At 45.4% G+C, this 24,730-nt stretch overlaps 1 protein-coding gene across 2 annotated transcripts in view; it reads right to left on the reverse strand.

The window, feature by feature from the left end:
* LOC144128209 (ATP-dependent RNA helicase DDX54) overlaps positions 1-13,678 on the reverse strand; it is a 50,450-nt gene extending 36,772 nt beyond the window's left edge. The window contains exons 1-6 of one of the 2 annotated variants that reach the window (XR_013313723.1): positions 13,471-13,668; positions 13,115-13,226; positions 12,330-12,400; positions 6,545-6,733; positions 3,558-3,745; positions 450-633 (exon numbers count right to left, since the gene is read on the reverse strand). Coding sequence is in view for 1 of the 2 variants with exons in the window: in XM_077661427.1 (XP_077517553.1) it covers positions 450-633; positions 3,558-3,745; positions 6,545-6,733; positions 12,330-12,400; positions 13,115-13,226; positions 13,471-13,545 (819 nt within the window). In the remaining variant the exon portion in view is untranslated. Of the gene's footprint in view, positions 1-449; positions 634-3,557; positions 3,746-6,544; positions 6,734-12,329; positions 12,401-13,114; positions 13,227-13,470 lie in introns of both variants that reach the window. The other variant, XM_077661427.1, reaches the window with a different exon arrangement.
* Positions 13,679-24,730: the final 11,052 nt, after the last annotated feature.

A 24,730-nucleotide genomic window follows, 5' to 3' on the forward strand; every position in this document is an offset into this window, starting at 1 on the left:
ACGGACCAAAGGCCAGAAGAAGACCGGAGTTCAGACAGTTTTGTTGGAAATCCACTCAGGAAGGCTAGAAAGGGAGATGGATGACATGGACAAAAACTATAAAAACAAAAGAACACAACCATAGAAAGGTAAGAACAGCAACGACTGAAAGAACAATGCATGGAATGGGAACAAAAGGAAAAACCTATTGTAGTTGACACAGTAATTTTGAATGAACATATAGATATGCAGGTTTAATGGCCTGCCTTGTCCAGCTCAGACTGGATGCCGGGTGGGAGGGGGTTCAAGCTTGAGTTGATTCCTATCATTGTCTTTCCCAGTAAGCCTGACAAGAAAGCACAACATTACGACAGAAGCTACATATCCAGCTTTGCGAAATGTGCACAACATAAGTGCAACGGTTCTTCGTCTCTGCCGAGATGCTCTGCAGAGCGGATTGAAGGCCTGACCTTGAGCTGGTCACTGAGCTTGTCCTCGACGTCGAGCCGGATGAGCACTGGCTCAGAGAGGCCTGCCCGGGCAAAGTCCACCAGCAGCCGGGGCAGGGTGGCTGAGAACAGCAGTGTTTGGCGGCCCTCAGGCAGCCGGTGGAGGATCTCGTTCAGCTGCTCCTGGAAGCCCATCTCAAACAACCTGTGGGGAAGAGAGAGAGGAGGGGAGAGGGCAATGTGTATCACGGGACTCAGTGCAAGAAGCCTGCACTGAGCAAATGCATTTGCTTGTGCATTTGTGGTTAGCAAATACACAGCAAATACACCGAGCTAGACTGCACTTGAAACACACATCAGTGAAAACTACATCAGTGCCATGGTTGGTGCCTACCCTGAATCCTGTGATGTGAACACATATGATGTAGAACTCTGTTGTTGCACTTTTCACAGAGAAAAAAAAAGTGTACCAGCCGTAGCTGGCAAATGCACACGAAAAAAATGTACATCATTGTCTGCCCCCCCTTTTTTAACTTCTAGTATGGGCAGCATGCTTCTTTGGAATTGCAAGGGCTCTTGCGATCAGTTGCATGCACAGAATGCCCTAAATGCCCTGCAATGTCTTTCCTTCTGCCTCAGCAGCTGTTGATGGAAGGGAGAGAGCAGTGAAGAAGAGAAGCACTCAGAGCAGGCCAAGTTCGGGCACGCACATATACTTCTGTGCTACCGTATAGTGCGGAATATAGGCTGAGGTTTTTCCAAAAAATATTATTAAAAGGTCACCCCTCGTCTTATATACCAGCCCTTGGCATAGCCTGAATAGTCGTCTGGCAATGGCAACATGTGGGAGCCGCAGATCTTTTGGCATCTGCATCGTTATCTCCATGTTTACCGACGTGGCCAAACGTTGATGGCAGTGATCGTTCTTGGCGTTGTTACGTATTAATTTCGCGACAACCCGCAAAATGAGCACCGGTACTCGGCATCAGTTGACCGCGGCATTTAAAAACAGTCGAATTCGCTGAAGTGTATGGGAACAGCCAAGCGACACTTTGGCATCTCGGAGAAAACCGTCCGGTACTGGCGAACACAGAAAATCTAGCTGTCTGCCTGCAATGCGCGGAAGATGTCCTTTTTACAGGAACCGCGCAGTGAACCCTGAGCTTGAAGACAAGGTGGCAGATTTCGTCCGCGAGCATCGTGCCAGATCCTTGCCAGTGACAGAGACCTCATCTGCATCAAAGCTATTGAGCTCGCCCGTCAATCCGGACAGTCCCAGGAGCCATTCAACGGCTCCATTTACTGGGTTCGTCGCTGCATGCGACGCAAAGGATTTGCACTTCACCGGTGCACATCAATCTGCCAGAAGCTGCCAGAGGCATACGAGGGTAAGCTGGTTGAGGGTAAGCGATATGAACGAGGCCCTCATGGTGAACTGGATCAATACCGTCTGGAATCGACGATCCGGCATACTCCTGTGGTGTCTGAGCATGCTCGTCTTGGATGCCTTTCGTGGGCACTTGACCACCGGCGTGAAGCAAGCGCTCTGCGACAGGAGGACGGAGCTCGTTGTCATTCCAGGGGGAATGACGTCAACACTACAGCCGCTGGGCGTCGTGTTTAAAGACCGTGTGCGTGAACTCTATAATCAGTGGAAGGCCGGCGACAACCTGAAGACTCCAACTGACCGGCTGCGCAGGCTGCCTCTCCCCACTGTGGCCACATGGGTGTCTCAGGCTTGGCGCTCGCTGCCCAACGATATGGTGGTGCGGGCATTCAAGAATTGTTGCATTAGCAACTCGTTGAACGGTACCGAGGACGACATGTTGTGGAACGCAGCCAGTGTGAAGCAGTCGTCTTCGGACGAGAGTTCAGAGAGCTGAGAAGAAAGAGCAGGCGACGAGTCTGGTGGCACCAGTAAATAAAGCGAAGTTTTGTGCCTTATAATTTTTATGTTCACTTCTTTGCTTCAAGGTAAGGGGGTCAACCTATATTCCGCATTATATGGCATTTTTGAACTGTTTTAATTCCACACAATCCTCTTCTATTAGAACCTATAACTGTGTTTTCAAGCTGCAGGCGACAAGGCAAACGCCGATGAAAGAAACATGCCTAACAGCCAACCCATACCTCATACCTCGCTGTACAGCACTGCCCCCTGGCATTTGGCCACAATGGCGAATGATCTGCACCAACAGCCCTAACAATATTCATGCCACTTCTAAGTATGCTCGGCGTCGGCGTGGGTGCAATACACCGGAAGCTACCGAACACTGTGGTGGCCGATCCAGTCTACGTTGTGCTGGGCCATTCTGCCATCGCCGTTGCGTGCATGCTCAACATAGGTTGTAAAAATGCCGGCACGGAGTAAACCACTATTGCAAAGTGTCACTTGTGAGACAGCATGCAGGAACACCGCCAGAGTTGCGACATGACAGCCGAGTCTGTATTGTATGGGTTTCTATGAGAGCTCGGATGGGATTGGCTCATGAAAACACAGCAGTCAGGAATACTCGGTACCAGAGAAGGTAACAGCAGGGTTCTCCTGTATAAAGAAACACCTTGCTGAGCTGAAACTGTTCATGGTGCGATTTTATGCATGTCCGATACAGAAAACAAGGTGGGTCTTATAATGAATTGTGCTATGCAGGTGCTGTGAAAAAAAAATTTTCAAGGATATCCCTGTGTGCCCATTTCTCATGGCAACGGCAAGTCAACAAGGCTGGGTGAGGAGACTTGTGAAAAGAATCAGGGACCTCCACCAGCTCTCTTATTCCCGCACTTCACAGGTAAGCGGCATTGTGCAAACCGTGCTGTAGACAGCGGTGGATACTGCCAAAGCCAGGTTAGTATGAATGTGAGCTGGGATACTAAACATTTGGTAAGTGACTCTTCACTTGAACTGAATTGTTACTCTGGTTTAATTTTCACATTATACAAAGAGTCTTCATGCAAAAACTGTAAGTAACAGAAACCTCCATGAAATGAAAAATTGCAAACTTCTGTCAATTTTGCTATTCCAGCTTTAACTATAAATGCTGTTCTATGTTTATATCTCATTCGAAAAGGGACAAGACAAAAAACGAGAGAATGAAGAGGCAGAGAGAGCGAAAACAGCTAGAGCCATACCTGTCAGCCTCGTCGAAGACGACGTACTTGACAGAGTTGAGCCGCAAGCTCATCTCCATGACAACGTGCAGGAAACGCCCCGGTGTGGCGATGAGCAGGTCAGGGTTCTCGTGCAGTGCCTCGAACTGGTCCTCCATGCTGTCACCGCCCAGGATCACTGTTGACCGAAGGTCAGTGAACTTGCCCAACTGCAACATATAAAGCAATTTCCTGGCAGACCACCACAACAAACACACATCTCACTGCCATCAACCCCTCTCCACTGTGACACCAAACACAACATTTATATCCAGACAAATGTGTGCTTTCGAACACCATGCTACAAGAGGGCATCACAATGACGCCGGCAAGGAAAAGTTTCAGTAGTGTCACCGATATACACTGGAAGACTAAGTAAATCGAACGGCTGTTGTTTACACAATTCATGCTGACTATCTCCAACCAACCTCTGTTTCCTTCTTTTCGTGCTGCTCGCTGAATAGTGTCCTTCGCTCGCCCCCAAATATTTCTTCTACTTGTTCTTCCCAACACGTTGCACATCCTCCCAAGACTGGCAATTAATAATTTGTCAAGGGAATTGCACATGCAGCAGCTATGGAAGAATGTGTGGCCCCGTTGAAAGCTGTTTCTAGGCTACATTTAAAATATGTCTGTCATCAGAAGGGTATGGTTAATGTTACATTGTCTCCTGTCTCTTGAGGACCTTTCGAAAAGGTCGGGGTCAGTGAGAACGTGTTTTGCCGTGGTATATAAAAAAAAAAGTATACGGATTCACGTGCATTTCATAGCAGTTGTAACGGCACTACTGATGCACAGAAAGAAAACAGTGGTGAAGTGAGGGCTTTAATCTTCCTGATTTTCCCATGTTCCTCACAAAAGTCATACTCTGCATCGCCTAGTGCACGGTGAAATTTCAAAATCAAGTAAAAGACACTATATTTACTGCAGTGTGGAGTGAATTTTTCTTACCGGAAATAGAAGTTAAAAGTCACCCCTTGCAGTATAATCGAATATTATGCGGAGGCAAAAGCACGATATGCCGTATTTACTTGCATATTGGTTGATGCGTCGTGCAGGTCGGCCTGCAACTTCGGGAAACGGTAAAAAAAAAAAAAAGTAACTTCCGAGCAGTCACAAAGTCCTCACTGGAGACAGCTCACTTGCCAGGCAGTGGATTCGACGCACTGTCCTGAGGAAATGTGGTAGAATATGCGAGATGGCACCGTAAAGACTGTTGTTTCGTTTTCTGAAGGTTTGGCAGGCTCCTGCAACGTTCGGAGTGCCGCCAATGCCGCATGCTAACGGCAGTAATCCTCTTCTTGCGCAAGAAAACCTTGGCAATGCTATTGCACATAGAAAGGTGTTCTCCCTACTTTGTTCAGTATCGCTATCTGATAAACTTCTCGGTGACATCGAACCCGTGCCATTTTCTGACACCTCCGTGGAAGATGCGACTAGTTTAAATGTTGCAAAAGAATGGCCATGGACGTTTGGGAGGCATGACTTGCAGGTTGGTTGAGCGGGAGAAGTTTCGATTTTATGAAAAGGTGTCTAAAGTGCACAGTCGACATGGTGACGGCACGGCGGAACTCTGTACTCATCTCTGTATAGTTCTTATCTGGTAATCTTTTATGTGGTTCTCTTGAAACAGAAAGGGTGCATGAAAGCCATTTGTTGAAGTCATTTTGTTCATAAAGTACTACTCATCTTTCTGTAAACAGTGGCACCGTTTCTCATGTTACATTCCTATTCTTCCGTTCTTTCCTTTATGCACCCACATAGTCGACTTTCGCATTACAACCGTGTATTTTTTTATCCCTGTTTTGCACCCAGTAAGTTGACCTGTGTTACAATCATGGTTGCGTTACATTCGGGTAAATACGGTATTTGAACTATGATTTCAGACGCGAGATATCACAACCTAGATGTCTGAGAAGAAGTGGTGATACAATTTACCCTTCATTCCTCAGGAAGATATCAAAGCGCCTCTTCTGTTTTCACCCAGTGCCCAGTAACTTGAAGAAGTCATAGCAAAAGCACTCGGGAATGGTGAAGAAACATGAGTAGGCACCAGTAGGTGGCACTGGCAATACGTATTGCGCCTTCTCTGCCTCTCAGTATTTTTTGTTGTATTCTTCGAACTTTGTTAACCAACCTGCTCAGTTGAATGCATTTCTTGGTGCACAAAAAACTTGACAAACTTCTGCGCTATCGCAGTGGATGGGTAGCATGGGCCAGAATAAACTGCGAAAATAAACGTGCAGAAAGAAGAATCCTGCACCAGTCAAATTATTTCACCACATATATACATAGTTGGAGCTCTTGGGCTGAAAGCTGCTCGAGGCAGCTTTTAAGGAGTGGAGTAAACAGGGGCTCTGAATTAAGGCAGAGTGCAATTATTTCTACGAAAAAGGTAAATGGTACCAGAACAAATGTGGGGTGCGGTAACTTTAATGCTCTTTCAGCAAGAGCAGAGGGTATTTGTACATAAATGTATCATGCTCATGTAGTCAACATATGTACATTTGTGTGTTCTTTCATTAGGTGCACTTTTATAAGCGTTTCTGATTTTAGCTGCACCAATGCCAGCTCCCCCTGTTTCCAGCACCACTCAAAGAGCACCAAACCTTGCTGAATCTAAGCGCAAAAACTTGGACGCCTGCTTAACGACATTCGCAAAGAAGAAAATGCCATACCATTTGGAACTTGGTCCATCCTAGAAAATTCCAAAGAATCCTTAAAATGCCTGAAGTAGACCCCCCCCCCCTTCCATAACATGGATTAAGGTGGATTAGCATATTCCCATATCATAATCCACTGAAAGGTACTCGAACAATCTAGTCCTTAGATTTTCAAATTTGGCAGTGCTGATGATGTTATGACCCTCTCGCTAACCAGGAAATTTTGAGACAAAGAAGCCAGAAATTTTTGTGAGACGACAACCCAAATGTCATCGCATGTATTAAAGTAGTGAAGGCCGCACCCACCTCTTTGGCGAACTTGTGCGTCTGCAGAGCGAGCTCGCGAGTGGGCGATAGCACCAGGGCGCGGGGCCCTGTGTGTGGAGACCGGCCCCCAAGCCGCTCCAGGATGGGCACCAGGAAGGCGGCTGTCTTGCCACTGCCCGTGCGTGCCATGGCCACTATGTCACGGCCCTCCAGCACCACGGGAATAGCCTGCATGCATGTATACACAAACACACAATATTCCTTGTTCAGCACTGCTTTCTGCTGTCCAGAGTGCAATTAGTATCTTGTGTAGCTTGCAATGCTTAAAATACCCTGGTTTCTTGATTAAGTTGGGACAAGGATCTTTAGAGCCAAGAAAGCCGCAAAGAAATGGGTTTTTAATGAAATAAAATCTGTGAATGACAGAACACAGGACAGAAGTAAACAGAACGAGCGCACAGTTTCAACTAGTTCATTGAAGTAATGCCTCATACTTTCCTCAACAACATTTTGTACGCAACTTTTAAAGAAAACTAAGATAATCAGCGGAGCCAATGACAAGAAGAACTGTGAAATTTACAAAGCTTTATGTGCATACAGATATGGCCCCGACAAATATGTTAGCGAGCCTTCCGTTCACCTGTACAAAAAGGAACTTTCTTTCCTATTGAAATTACTTTCCTTTTGGAAGGTGATTAGGCTTTAAGTGCACGGTTAAGCGCGCATGCATATTGTTGTTGAGGAAATTATGAGGCGTTGCTTCCACAAACTAGTTGAAAGTCTGTGCTCGTCCTGTCTACTTCTGTCCTGTGTCCTGTCCTTCGTGCAGTTTTATATTTCATTGTGCCATACCAACTAGGCCGCCATCGTACACTTCTGGGTTTTAAAATTTTACACTTCGATTTTGCAAGGTTCTTTCCCACTCACAGGTGAAATTTAGTGACCGAAACACACGTAGTTTTAATATTGTCTAAAAAATGTGCCCTGTCAGCAAAAGAACTTGCAAAAATGTGAGTTCTTGTGCTGAGAGAGAGCTAAATGACATAAGCATCAACACTTCATAGCTTTAATCGTGCCTTGCAACTGATCTGAACTTTCCAGCACCAACAATTTACAAATAAAAGGTCGTGGTAGCTAAAAAAAAAAACTGTTTTTCACAAAACTCTACTTCACAAAAGTCCTTGCCCTTAAAAATTTTAGGCAGACCAAGCATTAGCAATTAATTTGTTCAGCTTAAGCAGCATTTCATAGGAAGTTGTGCTGTGTGAATTCGTCATGCCATCCAAAAGGCATAGGCACCGCATTCCACAGATTCCCCTTCGAGACATTTTAAAACTGTACACAAGTTTACTACCAGACCAAGACCTGCAAATTGTTCATAACTGAGGGCAGCTCTCATGACTACCATCATTTTTTATCTCGTTAATGCAGATGTGTGACATCAGTGCCAAATATATTTACAACAAATGGGCCCCACAATTATTCTTTTTCATAAAGCTAGATAAGCTTGCCCAAACATGAACTTCCGAGCTAAATACCGTGCACATTTGTGTAAGTTCCGCACTTTTTTTTTTTTTAGATTTTGACGAGGTGTGGCCCCAAAATAAATTTTCCCGGCTACAATAGAACAGAGATTGTACGTATCCCTTTTGTGCAAGATCTATACCTGAAGAATCAGCATATGCCTGGTGTATTGTTTATAGGGTCATTCCATGCAAACGTCCCAGACGTTGCGCTCAACCATCTTCGATTCGCTCCAAAAAATTCACGGAAACTTATCACAACATGCGTAATCTAAGCCTAAAATATTTTTTCCGAAAAAATTTCGTTAGGTGAGCTCAGTTTGAACGATTCGAAAATGCGAGAAACCAGGCACCGCTCAATAATAGATAAAAAATTCAAATTTTCAGAAAACACTCCACAAAATTTTAAATAGCATTTGCAGAGATTTTGGCTTTTTATTAGATTCAGATCATGTATTTTTGGAGGGTAAAAGTATCTTTTTTTACAATTTAAATAAAATGTAAAAATCATACTAGTCTCACATTAAAAAAAACATCAACTTACTCCCGGAAATTAACAAATAGCCATCTTGCTTCCCTAGATGTCTATTATTTATAAAAAATGTTACAGGTGAGGAAACTGAATACGTCGAAGTGAAATAAAATACTGAATTTGCAGAAAACTGCATTTTGAACCATAAACACCATTTATTTTACCTCGAGGTGGTCAAAGTAAAAATACTAACGATGGAGGGTTTAGTAGAAAAGTTTATTATCTTTCATTTCAGAAGTTTCAATCAAGATGATTTTTGTTTAAAGCGAGAAAAAAATTTTTGAAGTTGAGCTCTCACGGCACAAATTCCATTGCCTCTTAACGCTTCTTTGCTTAATGGTTTTGGTTGGGCGTGTGGCTTTTACACGAATGTGGCTTTTACCTGATTGTATATAGAGTTACACCTGCCTAAAAAGCAGAGACTGCACAGCTGTGCTGAAACGGTAACTGTTCTCTGTTGCTGCCGGTAATACAGTAGATGTAGAACCCAGAGTTATCAAACTTGAAGACTGCAAAAGATTTTGATATATAAAAAATGGCCATGAATAAGCCTATGTGTAACCTAGAAGTAAGAATGCATAGTAATCAAGCTAGAGGACACACTTCTTGTGGCGACGTGCTGTCCACCGACATGCTGGCAGCGCACTGCTCGCTAGGCATTGCTATACTTCGTCTCACAAGATGTTTGCAGCACTACGGAAGGTAGAGCTCTCTCGTCCAATCAGGGCTGCAGAAACGCAGAAAATAGTCCCTCGAATATTTGAGGAGTGTATGACTATTAATCAAAACAATAAGCATTGCAACTAAAAACATGACTTGGACAGGTATATTTAAATGGTAGGGAGTGTTTCAATCACTGGTGAAATTACCAGACAAAGCCCGTACGGACACAGCTCTGCGGAGGCCTGCTGCGAGGTAGTGATGCGTCGCCACTTTCCAACATGGCGTCGGACGAGTCTGTTGTGTCTCCTGTGTGCTCTACACCGACAGTGCGCTGTTTCCCCAAGCAGGCGAAGCAGGTGGCTTTAAATGTTCTTGAAGCGCTTCGCGTCGAGTGCGGGGGCAGTTGGAGTACAAATGCGCTCATCAAGAGGACGGCAAAACTCACGCAGGTGAGCGAGCGAACGCTTTACAAGTGGACAACGGAGACGTTGAACGCGGGCCGAGTGTTGTCACCGAAGAAGCGTGCTGGCGGAAGAGGCCGCGAGCGGACGAAGAAGCTGGACGATTTTGACCTGAGCGTGTTGCGAAGGGTGGTACACACCTTTTTCCAGAGAGGGGAAATTCCAACTATCGCGAAGGTGGTTGCGCATTTCGAAGAGGACGAAACGCTACCGACCGTGTCCGCAGCGACAATGCAGAGGATGTTGAAGAAACTTGGCTTCCGATATAAGAAGCGCTCTCGGAATGCGATGTTAATCGAAGCGACGCACATTGTGCAGTGTCGCCGCCGGTACCTGCGCCAGATAGCGGAGCTGCGACGCCAGGGTAGGCCTATTTTCTTCACCGACGAAACGTGGGTTAACGCCGGCCACACGCGAAGTCGAGTGTGGACTGACTGCACCATCCAATCTGCACACCAAGCGCATCGATCCGGACTGTCGACTGGTCTACAAAACCCCAGTGGCAAAGGTGGCAGGCTTATTGTGACGCATTGCGGTAGTGAGCAAGGTTTTGTCGAAGGCGCAGCGGAAGTTTTCCGAGCGAAGAAAAACTCGGGCGATTACCACGAGGAAATGAACAAGGAACACTACGAAAACTGGTTCTCCAGGAGACTTCTCCCACTACTACCACCCGGCAGCGTTATAGTGATGGACAACGCGCCATATCATTCTGTGAAGCAGGATAAAGTGCCGCGGATGAGTAGCCTCAAAAAGGACATACAGGCTTGGCTGTCCGGAAAAGGTGTCGCGTGGAGCAGCGGCATGGTGAAGGCCGAGCTCATGCAGCTTGTCAGCAATGTGAACACAGGTGGGGAGCAATACCGTGTCGACTGCATTGCTAAAGCTGCTGGCCATCTCGTTGTGCGCCTGCCACCGTACCACTGCCAACTGAACCCGATAGAGCTTGTCTGGAGCGACGTCAAGGGTTTCGTGGCCAGCCAAAACAAGACGTTTAAGCTCCAAGACGTCGAGCCTCTGGTTTGGCAAGGCATCACGCAAGTGACTGTTGAGAAATGGAAGAATTACGTGCAGCATATTATCAGTGAGGAAGATGTGATGAGAAAACTGGACCACATCATCGACAATGTTGTTGACCAGGGACCGGCCATTGTTGTCAACCTGGAGGACGACACAACCAGCAGTGCTGAATTCAGTTGTTATGAGGACGATGAGATGATCGAACCCGTTTAACGTGCGTTGCCTCTCGCGCAGCACATGGGCTTGTTTTGCATTTCGCCACCATCGACACTCGGCTGCCTCGGCACGCTGGAGTAAATAAATTTATATGCACATGACACGGTTACTGAAATTTACTGCGACGCGACAACAGAGGAACTGATGAGAACAGTACCCTGGTTGTCTCACATATATCGGTGGACACCCGAACCGCGCAGTAAAGGAAGGGATAAAGGAGGGAGGGAAAGAAGAAAGACAATATCTCGGTGGACACCCGAACCGCATCGTAAAGGAAGAGATAAAGGAGGGAAAGAAGCAAGAGAAAACTGAAAATTGAAAGTTGGATTTTGAGGAAAGGCCTGGCGCTGTGAGGTGGAACACCTGTGGCTCTGTGAGGTGGAACACCTGTGGCTCGGTGCTACTATAAATAGAGGTAGAAAGAAGCCACCAGGACATCAGGTGGATGGAGCCACAGGCGCGTAGGAACACACTAATGTAGTGCGCGCCATCCTGATTGGACGAGAGAGCTGTACCTTTCGTAGTGCTGCAAACATCTTGTGAGACGGAGTATAGTTATAATGTGCTTCGCATCGAAGCCGCTGCAAATGGTGCTTGGAACTAGCCACCGCCTATCATAAGGTGTCAAGTCATGTTACCAGTACACTAAAAATAGGACTAACGCTAATTAAAATTAAAGTACAGTTTGTTGCCACAACAGTTTCAGCAGCAAAGCACGCCATGTGAGGGCAGCTATTACCCTTTAGGTAGTAGGGCTAGCTTTACCGCATGAGAGCAATATGGCATGAAAAACGAGCACAATAGACTAAAGACCACCTTCAAGCCCACCATATGTTCATCTCGTCACACGTTTTCACAACACTAGCACTACCAGTAGGTGCCTAAGACTGTGCAGCTGACCGGTCTCTGTGTGCGGAAAGTGATCAAACAGCACCATCAGGAAAAGTGTCACTTGCAGGGGTGTGGAGTGCAGTCTGATATACAGCGCAACTTTCCTGTACTTTTACACATAATTTTCAAGAAGATAATCTGTGAGCTTGATATAGACAATAATTTTAAACACCCAGGTTTAATATATCCAAGCTTGACTGTGCTGCATTTCATTATTTTTTTTTTGCCTTTTCTAGTAGCTCCAGTTTCAGCGAAAGTAGCCTGTTTCTGATTAGAACGGGGCGTTCTATTGCTAAAGGCCAACAGTTTGTCGTCCCTTGAAGAGTGCATGCAGTTGTGGCAGGTTCAGCTGGTGCCATCAAATGAGCAGCTGCAGCCACAAATTCGCCCACACGTAGGAATGATTCATGACTTGCTGGCACCCATACGCCTGCCAGCCCCCAAAATACAGCGATACGACAGCCAAGGTGCTGACTAATCATAAATAGGTCTCGCGAGCAACCAGCTTTACATTCATTCACCTTGCGCTGGATTGGCGTTGGCTGCTTATATCCACGTTTCAGGATACCCTTCAGGATGGCATGGCTGAGGCCTGGAAATGGGAAAGAAACATAAATCTTGTTACCCTGATTAGTTGGCTGATGACTTGTCTGATTTAACTGATTTGAGCTGACTTAACTAACGTGGACTGCCTTAACAGAGCCATGCCAATTGTCAGACATGACGAACTCTGCAGAATGGTTACATCAACTCCAGACAAAAAGAAACAAGGGCACCGTGAGTGGCTTGCAGAAAACTGCTGGGTGACCTGCACATGCAAACTAAAGAGAGAGCAAAAAAGTTCCATGAAATTTTCTTGAGAGGATACAGATTTGATAGGCCTGCAGTAATCATGTTCACAGCTTATGTGCATGCAGGGCAAATGTTCCGATGGTCTGCACTGTTCTTCAGACACTTGTCAGGCACCATCTGAAACGTACACTGCGAAATAGACGAAACTGAAACAGTATTCACCTGGATGTAAGCACAATGACAACCATGGAAACAGAGGATTCCGCATAGTAAATGACAGTTCACTGTCTTTGATGGACGGGGCACATGGCAAGCCAATGCCACGGACGTGGCATTAGCCATAGAGGTGCAATTTAACCACAGGGTACACAGGGTTGTAACTAGTCGACATTCAAAAAACTAGTTCCCCTCTAAACTTTCGTTGCTTGCCCGCTCTTCTCATTCAAACATTTTAGGCGATGAGCTAACATGAATCACGCGTACGGACAGTTTCGCTACTGCGTGTTCCGCTCACCCATGGCCTGAAAACCACCCGATTTCTTCTTGCTGGACGCCGCTGCAGCCGCGTCCAGTTTCATGCTGTCGAAGTCTTCCTCCCCGTCCGATTCATCCTCCAGAAACGTTTCCTGCATTCAGGTTGAACGAAGCACGCATCCGTGAGGACTGACAGTCGGCATCCAAGGTGTACTAGCTTCGGATTGGCAGCACGGGAGCATGACGCTCGAAGTTAGAAAATACGACATGTACTGAGGCAACTCAGATGTCAGGACGGCGACGTGATCAAGCACCCCACCCCCCTTCCGATCGGAGTTGCTCAACATGACAGCGGAAAGCCCCGTCAGACACGCTGGAAAAATGCGAGACGCTCACCTGTTCCGGCTCTTTTTTCTTACGCATCGCAGGATCGCGTTTCTTCCGAGGCCCCTTAGTCTTTTTACCCTTCATGTCTTACAAAGATCAAACAATAAGAGCGAGTAAGAAACCGACGAGCGCCTAATACCACACGCAATGGCAAAGAGCAACGCGCCGCCGACTACATCCACAGGCAAGTAGCACGTGTGTATGTTGTTTCGGTACTGTTTCGACGGAGACCGTGAGAATAACAAAAACGCTTATTAAAACGCTCATCGTGAAAATAAGGAATAAATATTTTTCCACGTAACTTTTAGCACTCGGCAAGTTTAGAAAATGCTAAGCCATAAACAAATTATGTTACTTTAAATATTACATAATTTTTGCCTTTTCAAGTTTTCTTCAAATTTTTATTTATTGAAGCATGATAACAAATTAGTTCTGTTTTCGGTTTTTAACACGATGATGTAAGCACTTCTCCCATGGCGTTAGTAGGTAATGGTTGATAAGCAAAGCTTTCTCATTATATTATGGCATTATTTATGCAATTTATAGTAAAAAATCGAAAATTGGTTTTTGGGAGAGGAAATTGCGCAGTATCTCTCACATCTCGGCGGACACCTGAACAGCGCCGTAAGGAAAGGGATAAAGGAGGGACTGATAGAAGAAAGGAATAAAAAGAGGTGCTGTAGTAGAGGGCTCCTGGAATAATTTCGACCACCTGGGGTCTTTAACGTGCATTGACATCGCACAGCACATGGGCGCCTTTACGTTTCGCCTCCATCGAAACGCGGCCGCAGCGGTCGGGTTCGGACCCGGGTACTCCGGATCAGTAGTTGAGCGACCTAACCACAGAGTCACCGCGGCGGGTCCAATTTATTGTAGTCAAAATCCTGTCTTTGTATTTAGTCAAAAAATTGTTAGTTGAAATATGCTATTACCTCACAAACAACACAAAAAGCTCTCAACTGAACAAGAAAAAGTTCTCAGCTGGAAGGCTGGAATCAACAAATCGCAAATCAGAACCCGAAGGTCCCAACACAAAGCCAGTTTATGCTATTGGGGTCATGTACACTAACAGAAACACGGAAGGTTTCCTTATGGGACCAGCAGATCCCAGGCCGAAACAAGTTGGTGCCCTAGGCGCCATTTCAATTAACAGCAAACCACCAAGCTTCGACCAGTAGATCCCAGTACAACACTAGTTGGTGCCCTACTGGTACCATCTGAAGCAGCAATAAACCAAAAGGCTTCCTTCAGGGACCAAAAGAATAATTAGAAACCAGCTAATTTCCATTTACAAATTTTCGCCTGGGAAGGCTATCTGCGGCGGCCTTTATTGCGCACTGCTGAAACCTAAAATAGTGACTCAAGATCCAGTACAACCACAAGAAATTTTGTGAACAATTTTTACCACGTTTGTGAGGCATCCTTGAAACGTATGCAAAATATCCTGCAAGATATCTTGTAATAGAAAATTTACACGGCATTAGCAATGAAAGAGATTTACAGGATGTGCAGTGGATGCTTGGCAAAACTGCTCGTAGATGCTTTATTTCCGCTATGAAGGATATTCGAACATTATTCAAACAATACCATTACATTTTTTGTACCTCCATGTCTTTTTTTCCTCATGAATAGGTTTCCAATATAATCAGAAAAAACCTGGACCGAAACCGAAACTGGTTTTGCCAAACTATCCTGGGGATCTTCAACGTGCGCTGACATCGCACAGCACACGGACGCTAAGGCGCCCGTGTACTGTGCGATGTCAGCGCACGTTAAAGGTCCCCAGGTGGTCGAAATTATTCCGGAGCCCTCCACTACGGCACCTCTTTCTTCCTTTCTTCTTTCACTCCCTCCTTTATCCCTTCCCTTACGTCGCGGTTCAGGTGTCCAACTATATATATGAGACAGATACTGCGCCATTTCTTTCCCCAAAAACCAATTAATAAAACTTAAAAAAAACTATGTGACATCACGATATTCGATAGGTCATCCTTTCTGTTTTTCTGGATGCACCCCTTTAATTTCTCTCGATTTTTTTTTACACACGGCGAGCAATTTTTGTTTTAAGTAGCTGGAAGAAGGGCATGTACTTGTGAGGAGTTTCTTGGCATGTGCAATTCACCAGAGAGCAGAGCTGAGTGAGGGATATGACAGACGTGATTTTGCGTTCAGGCATGGACTCCCGCAACGTAAGGGGCCACTTTTCTGACGGGGCCGCGAATATGTCAAACAGGTTTACTGGTTCCCAAAAAAGGATTACAGACTCTGAACGACTGTCAATCCTTTTGCAGTGCAGTAATCTCTGCCTAGACCTGGCACTCCAGGAGGCCGCCCGAAGCTGCGATGTCGTAAGGATGCTCTGAACATAGTAAAGGATGTTTCCAATGCAGTCGTCGAATCGAAGAACAGGAAGGCTGTTTATTCGAACGTTGCCGTTGGTCCGGGTATTTAGGCACGTGAGCGGGATTGCTCCAGCCCGAACACACTGCTACTACTGTGTCCAACGAAGTGGACTGTAAGAGTAAAAATAATGGAAAGGTTCGTCGAGAACTATGAAAGGGTGCAGGCGACTCTGCAGGAATTCGTACAAGGTCAAAGCTCTCTCACTTGCACCAGCAAAAGAGCATTGAAAGTATACGAGAAAGTACTGAAGTTCGAAACCTTATTGAGCATCAATCTTTTTATACCCCTGCTTGGCCCATGCCAGGAGTTAGCGAGGGTGCTTCAACGCTAAGTTTATCTCGCTGCGGGAGCAAAAGAAATAGTAGAGGATCTTTGTTACAGCTTGTCCAGGCTACGGGGCTACTGTCTGACGCCGCTTTGGACGTCCTATATATGGCAGCGGGCGAACTTAATCAACGAAGTTAGGGCTAAAGGAACCTCGTGTGCCCAGAGTTTCGAAGCCACCAAAGAGGCGTCAATACAGATAAGCCTGTGGATTCTGCATGCAGTGCTTGACGGCAAGTCATCGCAGAGAAAATATTTTTTTGGCGCTATTGATTGGATTACCAGCGAGATCTGACGGCGATTTGAGCAGCCTGTCATGGAGCAACTGATCTGTCTCGAGCACAATCTGACTGACGCCGCTGGAGGTCGAAAATACGCGGAAAGTGACTTAAATGAGCTTTTATGAGCACACACTGCAGGTTTTTACCTCAGTGGACCTTCAGCGCACCTCGTGCTTTCGCTAACGCTCCTGTGTGACGAGGGTCCGGCTGCAAGCGAACGCATATTAAAGAATATTCTTCAGGAAAAGTCTGCAGACATTCGTGAAATGGTGGCCCAAGTTGTCCGCTACCTCCAACTCGTGTTCTGTGCACCCGTGTTCTGCATGCTTCAGCGGAGCGCTCTTTCAGTGTCCTGTGAAAACATTCTTGAGCAGAGGAGGCTGACGCATCTTGTTCTCCTCCATGTGCACAAGAAGAGAGCTGCTGACCTGCAGTTAGATGCCATTATGGAAGAGTTCGTGTTCAAGACGGCCGAACGAACATCAACTTTCCGCCATCTTTAGCCTCTCCTAGCCGGTCGTCCCTTTGTCATACCAGCTAAGAAGCTCATCAACCTGTGAAAATAATTTTTCACTTAGTGCCTACTTTATTTTGTTTTCTACTGGTATGAATGTATCAGTTCACATTTACTTCACTGCGGGAGCGAATGCAATAACATATGATTTTTCACAGCTTTACAATCCTTCTCGTCACTTTCGCGATCTGCTCATGGTTGCGGAACAACCGCCTGTGAAATGTATAAGAGTGCGAAATAAGCGAGAATGCAAACTTGTAAAATTTTCTAAGCTTGCAATCAATCATGATTAAAATGTTATATAAATTACTAAAATTATATAAAACCTAAACGTGAATTAAATAAAACCTAAAAAATAATAATTGAGAAATAAAGCTACAAAATATTCTAATGAAAGCACAAAACTCCCCCCCCCCCCCCCCCCCCCGCCCCGCCCTAACTGATTGTGCTTCGTTGTTGCTTGCCAAGTTTGAAATTGCGTGTTCTCACTATATGCAGATCTGCGTGGTCGTGCAGAGGGACACATTTTAGCATAGGTTGCATGTTTTTTCTTAGTTCTGGGGGGCGCTTAGCATTCAGAAACTGTAACTTGAACATTTATTGGCAACACTTATTGTATTTATTGGAACATTTATTATATATCAGTGCACGTTAAAGTTCCCCAGGTGGTCGAAATTATTCCGGAGCCCTCCACTACGGCCCCTCTTTCTTCCTTTCTTCTTTCACTCCCTCCTTTATCCCTTCTCTTACGGCGCGGTTCAGGTGTCCAACGATATATGAGACAGATACTGCGCCATTTCCTTTCCCCAAAAACCGATTATTATTATTATTATTATTATTATTATTATTATTATTATTGGCAACTTTTTAGAAGTGTTAAAAAACGAAGAATATTATCGTTCACCCTGGAAATGTTCGTGCTGCCAGAGCAGCTATTGATTCTAGTAGCCACTGGTCCAGCAGCTATAGGGAATGCGCCAATAAATCATTTGCTCTGAGGTTGCAAGCACACGAAACGACAAGGAATTCAAACCTAGAAACGAATTACAAAAACGCCCAATGAAATGTCAGCGGACGTTACAGAAATCCAGGTTGTCTAAATTAATCCGGAGCCCTCTTCGGTGTCTCTCATAGCCCGTGTGTAACGATCAGCAAATTGAAACCCACAGTTTACAATTTGCAAAAAATAATAAAAATAAAAACCTTGTACTCACCTCTTTCTACTGGTAAACGTTCTCCCATGCATAGGAACCGCTTCAATTCCCCACGTTGACGATCAACAAATTCATCTGACGTATTTTTGTGGCAATTGATTTATGCGTTGCGCAGTAGGATTAGTCAAATCTAACTGCGATGGTCTGTTAATTAAAAGCCGGGTTCCGTGCTCGAACAAAAAAACAAACTCAAAAGTAAAATCTAGCTGTTCTTGTTTGGTTACAGCACACGCATTCTACGTGAAACCTCTAATAGAAATCATTACCAGGAATTTGGGACAGTGCCCAGTTAGTGTCACTAAGCCTAGCTTCCTATCACGTTCTTTTCTGCAGCCACTCAGTCTCTTTTTACGATAAGGTTGAATTTAACTCGCTATTTCTAAAGCCATGCGTCACGTGGTGGCAGCCAAGCGAACCTGAAAAAATGAAAATGAAAATTTGCTTTTGAGGAAAGGAATTACATTGCGCAGTATAACGGTCTCACATATCTCGGTGGACACGCGAACCGCGCTGTAAGGGAAGCGGTATAGTAGGGAGTGAAAGAACAAAGGAAGAAAGAGGTGCCGTGGTGGAGGTCTCCACGCTGAGCTACCGCGGAGGCTTACAATTACGGTAGTGGATTAATCCGGATTAATTTCGGCCACCTCGGGATCTTTAACCTGCACTGACATCGCGCAGCACACCGGCGCCTTTTGCGAACTTGAAGTGCTTGTTCCGAATTCCCGGTAATGTGTTGTGTGTGCACCAGGTAAATAAGTCTTGTCGACTAAAAAATATTTTGATATTTTGGATAACTTCAGCTTTTTGTAGACGACTAAGCGATTCAGTTGGCTCCAAAATAGTGTCCGGGATAGACAAGTCCTGTGCTGGAGCAGTAAGTTTGCGCCAGTTTACGTTAGTTCGCGCGTGTTCGACATGTCTTCAGAGGGCATGACCGCTCTTTAGAGGCAACATAGAAAATGCGGCTACTAGAGAGTTAAAAGATCCGCAAACCGCTTCCGCGCACTGCCAGTGCACATACGCTGATTGGTTCCTACGCGGGAGGCGTGCGAGCAGCTGGCCGGCACCTGGCGCCACCTGGCGCCCGCGGGGAGATCTGCTCATGAGCAGTGGTGCCCCGTATGAGAGAATCGCGGTAGTTTGTTTATGGTTTATCGGTGTTAACGTCCTTTCACGACTCAGGCTATGAGGCACTCAGCAGTGGAGGTATCCAGACAGTTTCGATCACCTGTGGTTCTTTGGTGCGCAATGACATCACACAGTACACGAGCCTTTGGCGTTTCGCATTCATCGAGATGCGACCGCCGTCGTGGCCGGGTTCGAACCCGCGTCATTCGGGTCAGCAGCCGAGCACAATAACCGCTGAGCCACCGCGGAGGCTTACAATTACGGTAGTGGACCGTAGATCGCGCTATGACTCTCAACTTTTATGTATAGGGTGGGGGGGAGGGGGTATGAACGGCTCGTTTGAAGATGCTTTCTCGACTGCTTTAACTTTAAGAGGAAGCATCTGAAAATGAGCCGCTCATTCTCCCCCTCCCAGCTTCAATTGGCAAAACTACCGTTCCTCAGATAGGAACCAGATGGCGCCACTATTATCACTGATGCTAAAGCTGCTGTTTCTTGGTCGCCGACGCTGCAGACGACGCGGATTTTAAATTCTGATCGAATCAGGCAAGTACACCTTTCAAGCTTAAAAAAAAACTTAAGTGAAAAATAGTGCCCGATTTTTGCCCCCGAATTTCGAAACAAATAAAACCCGAAAAAGGAGAGACCTAAGTACACATAAATTCACAGGTGACTCAAACAGCAGAAATGGAGGAAGAACATTTGCCATGAATATAAATTATACAGATCCGTAAAGCTCGAAAAATAGATGTGCGGGAAAGCGCGCGCCTAGATATACGCTTTTGAGCCCATAGTAGAATTAGTGGAAATGCATCGAAATGCCATTACGACAGCGAACATGCACATGTACGAAAACGCTTTATGCAAAAATTAAACAAAAATTGGTGGCAATATTCTGATGCAACATACCTGTACAGGCGGTCTTAGTGAGTATTCAAGTCAAATTTAAAAATTCTTGGGGGACATTGTAGTCTGCAAAGAATTATTAAAATTTCCTGTTTGCAATCGATTAGGGCGACACCTCATCGTGCGTTCTTAGCGGCCCCTACACCGATGATGTAAAGGAGAGAGGCCATCTGGGCGGACCTTCTCATTGGGTGTGCCCAATGAAGTGTGCCTGCCCTGTTTGCTTCATTTTTAACACTTTCGCGTCTTCGTGTATGAGTTGAGTGGGAAAGGAGGAGCATCATTTTTAATCCCTGGAATCTGCGGTGTTAATGAAGCTAACTTAAAATTTTTTTGCGGTGTGACGACGAGGGTTGGAATACGGATCACTCGTGCGCTATTTTAGCACCACTAAATGTCATTTCATGGTCCCTTTGAGAAAGGCAGTCGGGGCTGTTCAGAAAAAATGGTATTTTTTTATTCCAAATATTGTTACTAACAAACTGTAATAATCGTTGGCCATAGATGTTATTATTTGCCGGCAGATGAAACTTTTCAAGAGTGACTCTTCTTGGATAGTGGGATACAAACATCGTAGTGGTTGTTTACACACCGCAGCGTTTTTTTGTCATACATGAGCTCAAGTGACATTATTTGTAGATTTTCTATATAAAGGCCTTGTGGAATCAATAAAACAAAAATCGGTCATTTTTCTCATCGTACAATTATACACATACAATGAAAGAGCCCCTTGGCCGGCATGTGAACTGAAAAAGCGATCACTTGTGGCGTTGATATCATTCCTTGAGGACAGCGGCATCCTTGGGAAATACTAGTTTAGTAGAATTGGAATCAGTGCTAGAGCTCTTACCTCTCTGTGCGTGAGCGCTTCAATGTCTTTGCTATTTGCTTTTGCTGTGCTTGCTGCTAACGAAGTTATTATTATGGTTTTTACTGTTCTTTTTTGTGAGTGAATGCTTCAATAGCGTTGTTATTTACTTTGGTTGTGTGTACTGCAAATAAGCTTATTTTTGTTCTTCTCTCTTTGTTTATTCATATCTCTTATGTATATTGTATTGTGTACTGTTCTCTTAACATTCACAGCGTTTTTGCTTGCTCATTAATGTTACTTCTCCTGGCGCTTGTACTTTGTTTTATATGTACTGTTTGTGTTATGTTGTGTTGAACTGTATATCGTAGGATCAAGTGGTTGCTATAAAATGATGAAAATGAGCAGCCGGAGCCGCTATGCGGCGCCAACCTCACCTTCACTGTTCATGTAAATAAAAAAAAGAGCCTAACTCTTTCATCCTATGCATAATCGCTGACCTCCCCCCCCCCCCCCCCCCCTCTTTTGTAATGTCACTAACGGGACCTTTAAAGATAATAAATGCTGGTGACGCTGAGGTATGCTTCATAAGTGAATCCCAATATTCAATGCAATATGCCAAATGATAATTACATAATGTGAAATACATGATACTCAAAATACCAGTATAGAAATAACTAATGAGCTTGAAATAAAACACTGCGCCCGAACGTGCGTACACCATTTACGTGTGCTAGTCAGTGAGTTTGTAAAATATAATGCCTATATATTTAAACTTAACCAAACGTACCAGTTTTTTTGTTTCGGAAAATGCGATACTCGTCTGCGTTGCAGCAGAAGGAATTTTTACCTGCCCATGCAGAGGAGGGGGGAGGAGCCAAACCGTAACCGGGCGGACGCCTACAATCCCGTGTCACGGGGCAACGCGCGTGTCAAGACCTCTCGACTTTAGTACTTTGTAAGGTCCCTTTATAAATCTATATACAAGGGCCACTCTCGGTCAGGCGGTGCGAAGAAGAGCTCTGTGACTCGCGGCTTTGCGCGCATAGTTGTTTCACGAAGCTTATGACAGGACAGTTAATTGCTCGGCTTGTTGGCACCGTCTTTGCTAAAAGTAAGCAGGCGGCAGGGTTTGGTTCCCAGCCGTGTGTACTAGAATGGAGCCATTACGACATCCATATAAATCAAAAGATCCTGAAAGATGAGGACAGGGATTCTCCTTACGCATAATTTTCAGCTGAAAGGGTGCCAGAGTGCTCCGCTGCATTGCTAACAAACAAACCCCGTTGCTTGGTTACTGCTGGCAGAGACGGCACATGTTAAAGAAAAAAATTAGAGGGAATAATTCAGATCCACCTTAAGGGTATGACGCGACAGCGTAATGAGCTAATCCCCATTTATGCAGGAGGTCATTCTCTACATTCATAGATCCCTGTGAGTTCTCATACCAGTCCTGGCGCAGTGGTGCAGCGGCTAAGCGATGCGCCACTGTCCTGCGATGCCAGGTGCTGCCACCGGTGCGGCTTGAGTGACCGAGGTCGCTCTTCCCGAGCGATCAATCATTAACTGCCACCCGCCACGGTGGGAAGTTTGCTCATAATCTGGTAGACAGTTGCCATGGCGTCAAAGGGTCCCGTGACCTATAGGTGGCCGACGTAGGCTGCTTCTCTTGGGTTTTTTCGCTCACGCCACGACGCGGGGTCTTCCACTGAACGGGACCCTTAACACTATCGCGCTGATATGCGAGCGTGAAGCATTGCGCTGTAATCGAACTTTACGCTCACTCCTTTGTTCGTGCCTCACGTGCATCGATGACGTCTGACATGACGATGACGATGACATCGAGGGCGTCTGATGACAGTACTAGCAACGTGCGAACATCGCATGTCAACGAAGGATATACGTGAGCGTCACATGCCGTCTTCTGACACCGGACCTATGACACTGTTCGCGTCGACTCCCGTCAAGTGGTTGTCAGTCAGTCTGCTGTTTGCATCGGGTCTGTCCTCACTGAGATGTGAAGCGGTTCGGAAATTCCGAATCAAAAACAACAGAAGCCGGCAGTCATACTGAAAGCATCTAGAGCATATAGGAATTATGCTTTTTTTATTTTATGGCGCTGTTGTTTAGAGCGGCTATAATAGACGTAATCACCTCGGAGAGGCGATAATTTAAACTTGAAGAAAAGACAACCGCGTGCCACATGGATTCTTGCAGGGTCCGAACCCGGGACCTCCTTATGTCGTGGCACTGCTCTAAGAACTGAACTGCTGCGGATCTATCAACCTCTGCACTTTCGAAGGTATGTATGATCATATGCATTGCCTGACCATCACATTGTTGACCGGCGACCCACTAACCCATAGGGGTGGACGCGGCGGGACTCCCACCTATAACGGTTGCCAGATTGATTATGTCGGCACCTTCAAAGCATCGTACTTGCTCCTGCAGCTAGCAGTCCGAATATGGAGGTTGATGGACCAACAATGGCAAAGGAACTGACGCAAACACGCACAGAAGTTGCAACGGAAGCTTCGACAAATGTGAAATCTAATGCTATCGCATTGCACTCTTAAGGGGACTTTAGCGTTCACATGGAAGGGTTGATTTGCCTGAAAGATTCTCGAGTGCGTCTGTATTTTGGCACGAAATTATAAGCTCAAATAATTTTGACGCATCTGGCTCGTTTAGTTTGATATAGTCTAGCATTAAAAAGCTGATTTCGTTTGCTGTTGGGATTGGTCAGCGGAGTAATACAGGCATTGATAAGAGAAAGTACTTCAAAGCTCCCCACTATATTTCTAATAGGAGGGACCACAGTTTTAAAATACGGGAATTTACCTGCAAAACGAACTATAAAAAGTACTCGCTTTTTCCACGAACTATTTCTGACTAGAACAAGTTGCCGGTTGAAGTTGCGAGTGTTCACCGAGATGTATCTTTGCGGCTAATCAATGATTTGGGATTTTACTCTTCTTGCAAACAATTAATTGTAGACCGAATGTACTATTGCTCCTACTCCTGTATATTTTCTGTTTTATTTATCTTGATACTTTGCTCCTTTCTCTTCCCTCTCTCCCACTTACTTTTGTTCTTTCTTTCATGTGATTTTATTTTATTGCTCCTCGTTTTAATGTTGTACCCACTCCCCTGCTACGTATAATAATGCTTCGTCGCTTCAGGGTGTACTGAAAATAAGCAAAATAAGGACGCCTCGAACCATGGCCCATGGTTACCAACTGAAGTTTTTTTTTTAAGTTCTATCATCCTATTCTACAGTCAATTATATTCGGCGTTGAAAAGCAATAGCCGGCATGACAGAAAGGCTCGGCACTGCGGGAAATAAATAGCTGTAGTTGTAGTGAAGCGACACAGCTAGAAGGTGCACGTGGCACACTAAAAAGAGTCCGTTGCGCTCTCAAGGTACGTTTGTTAATCATGTGGCCATTCTTGACAAGTGCAGCAGGAGCTAAATAAATTACCGCTTGACATTGAAAAGTGGCTGCATATATTAAAGAGAAGTTGTGCTGAACAGGATTGGTGATTCACGTGATTAGTGGTGAACTGCAGATGGCTTCACAAAACGCACAACAAAACTGGCAGAACTCAGGTAAAAGAACACCTGGTATCGGAGTTCTAGGCAAAACAGGGTTTTCATTGGCTCGGGAAACTTTCAAAGCCGAAGTACCGG

The sequence above is a fragment of the Amblyomma americanum genome, chromosome 4, assembly GCF_052857255.1.
Source record: "Amblyomma americanum isolate KBUSLIRL-KWMA chromosome 4, ASM5285725v1, whole genome shotgun sequence".
NCBI classification, from domain to species: Eukaryota; Metazoa; Arthropoda; class Arachnida; order Ixodida; family Ixodidae; genus Amblyomma; species Amblyomma americanum.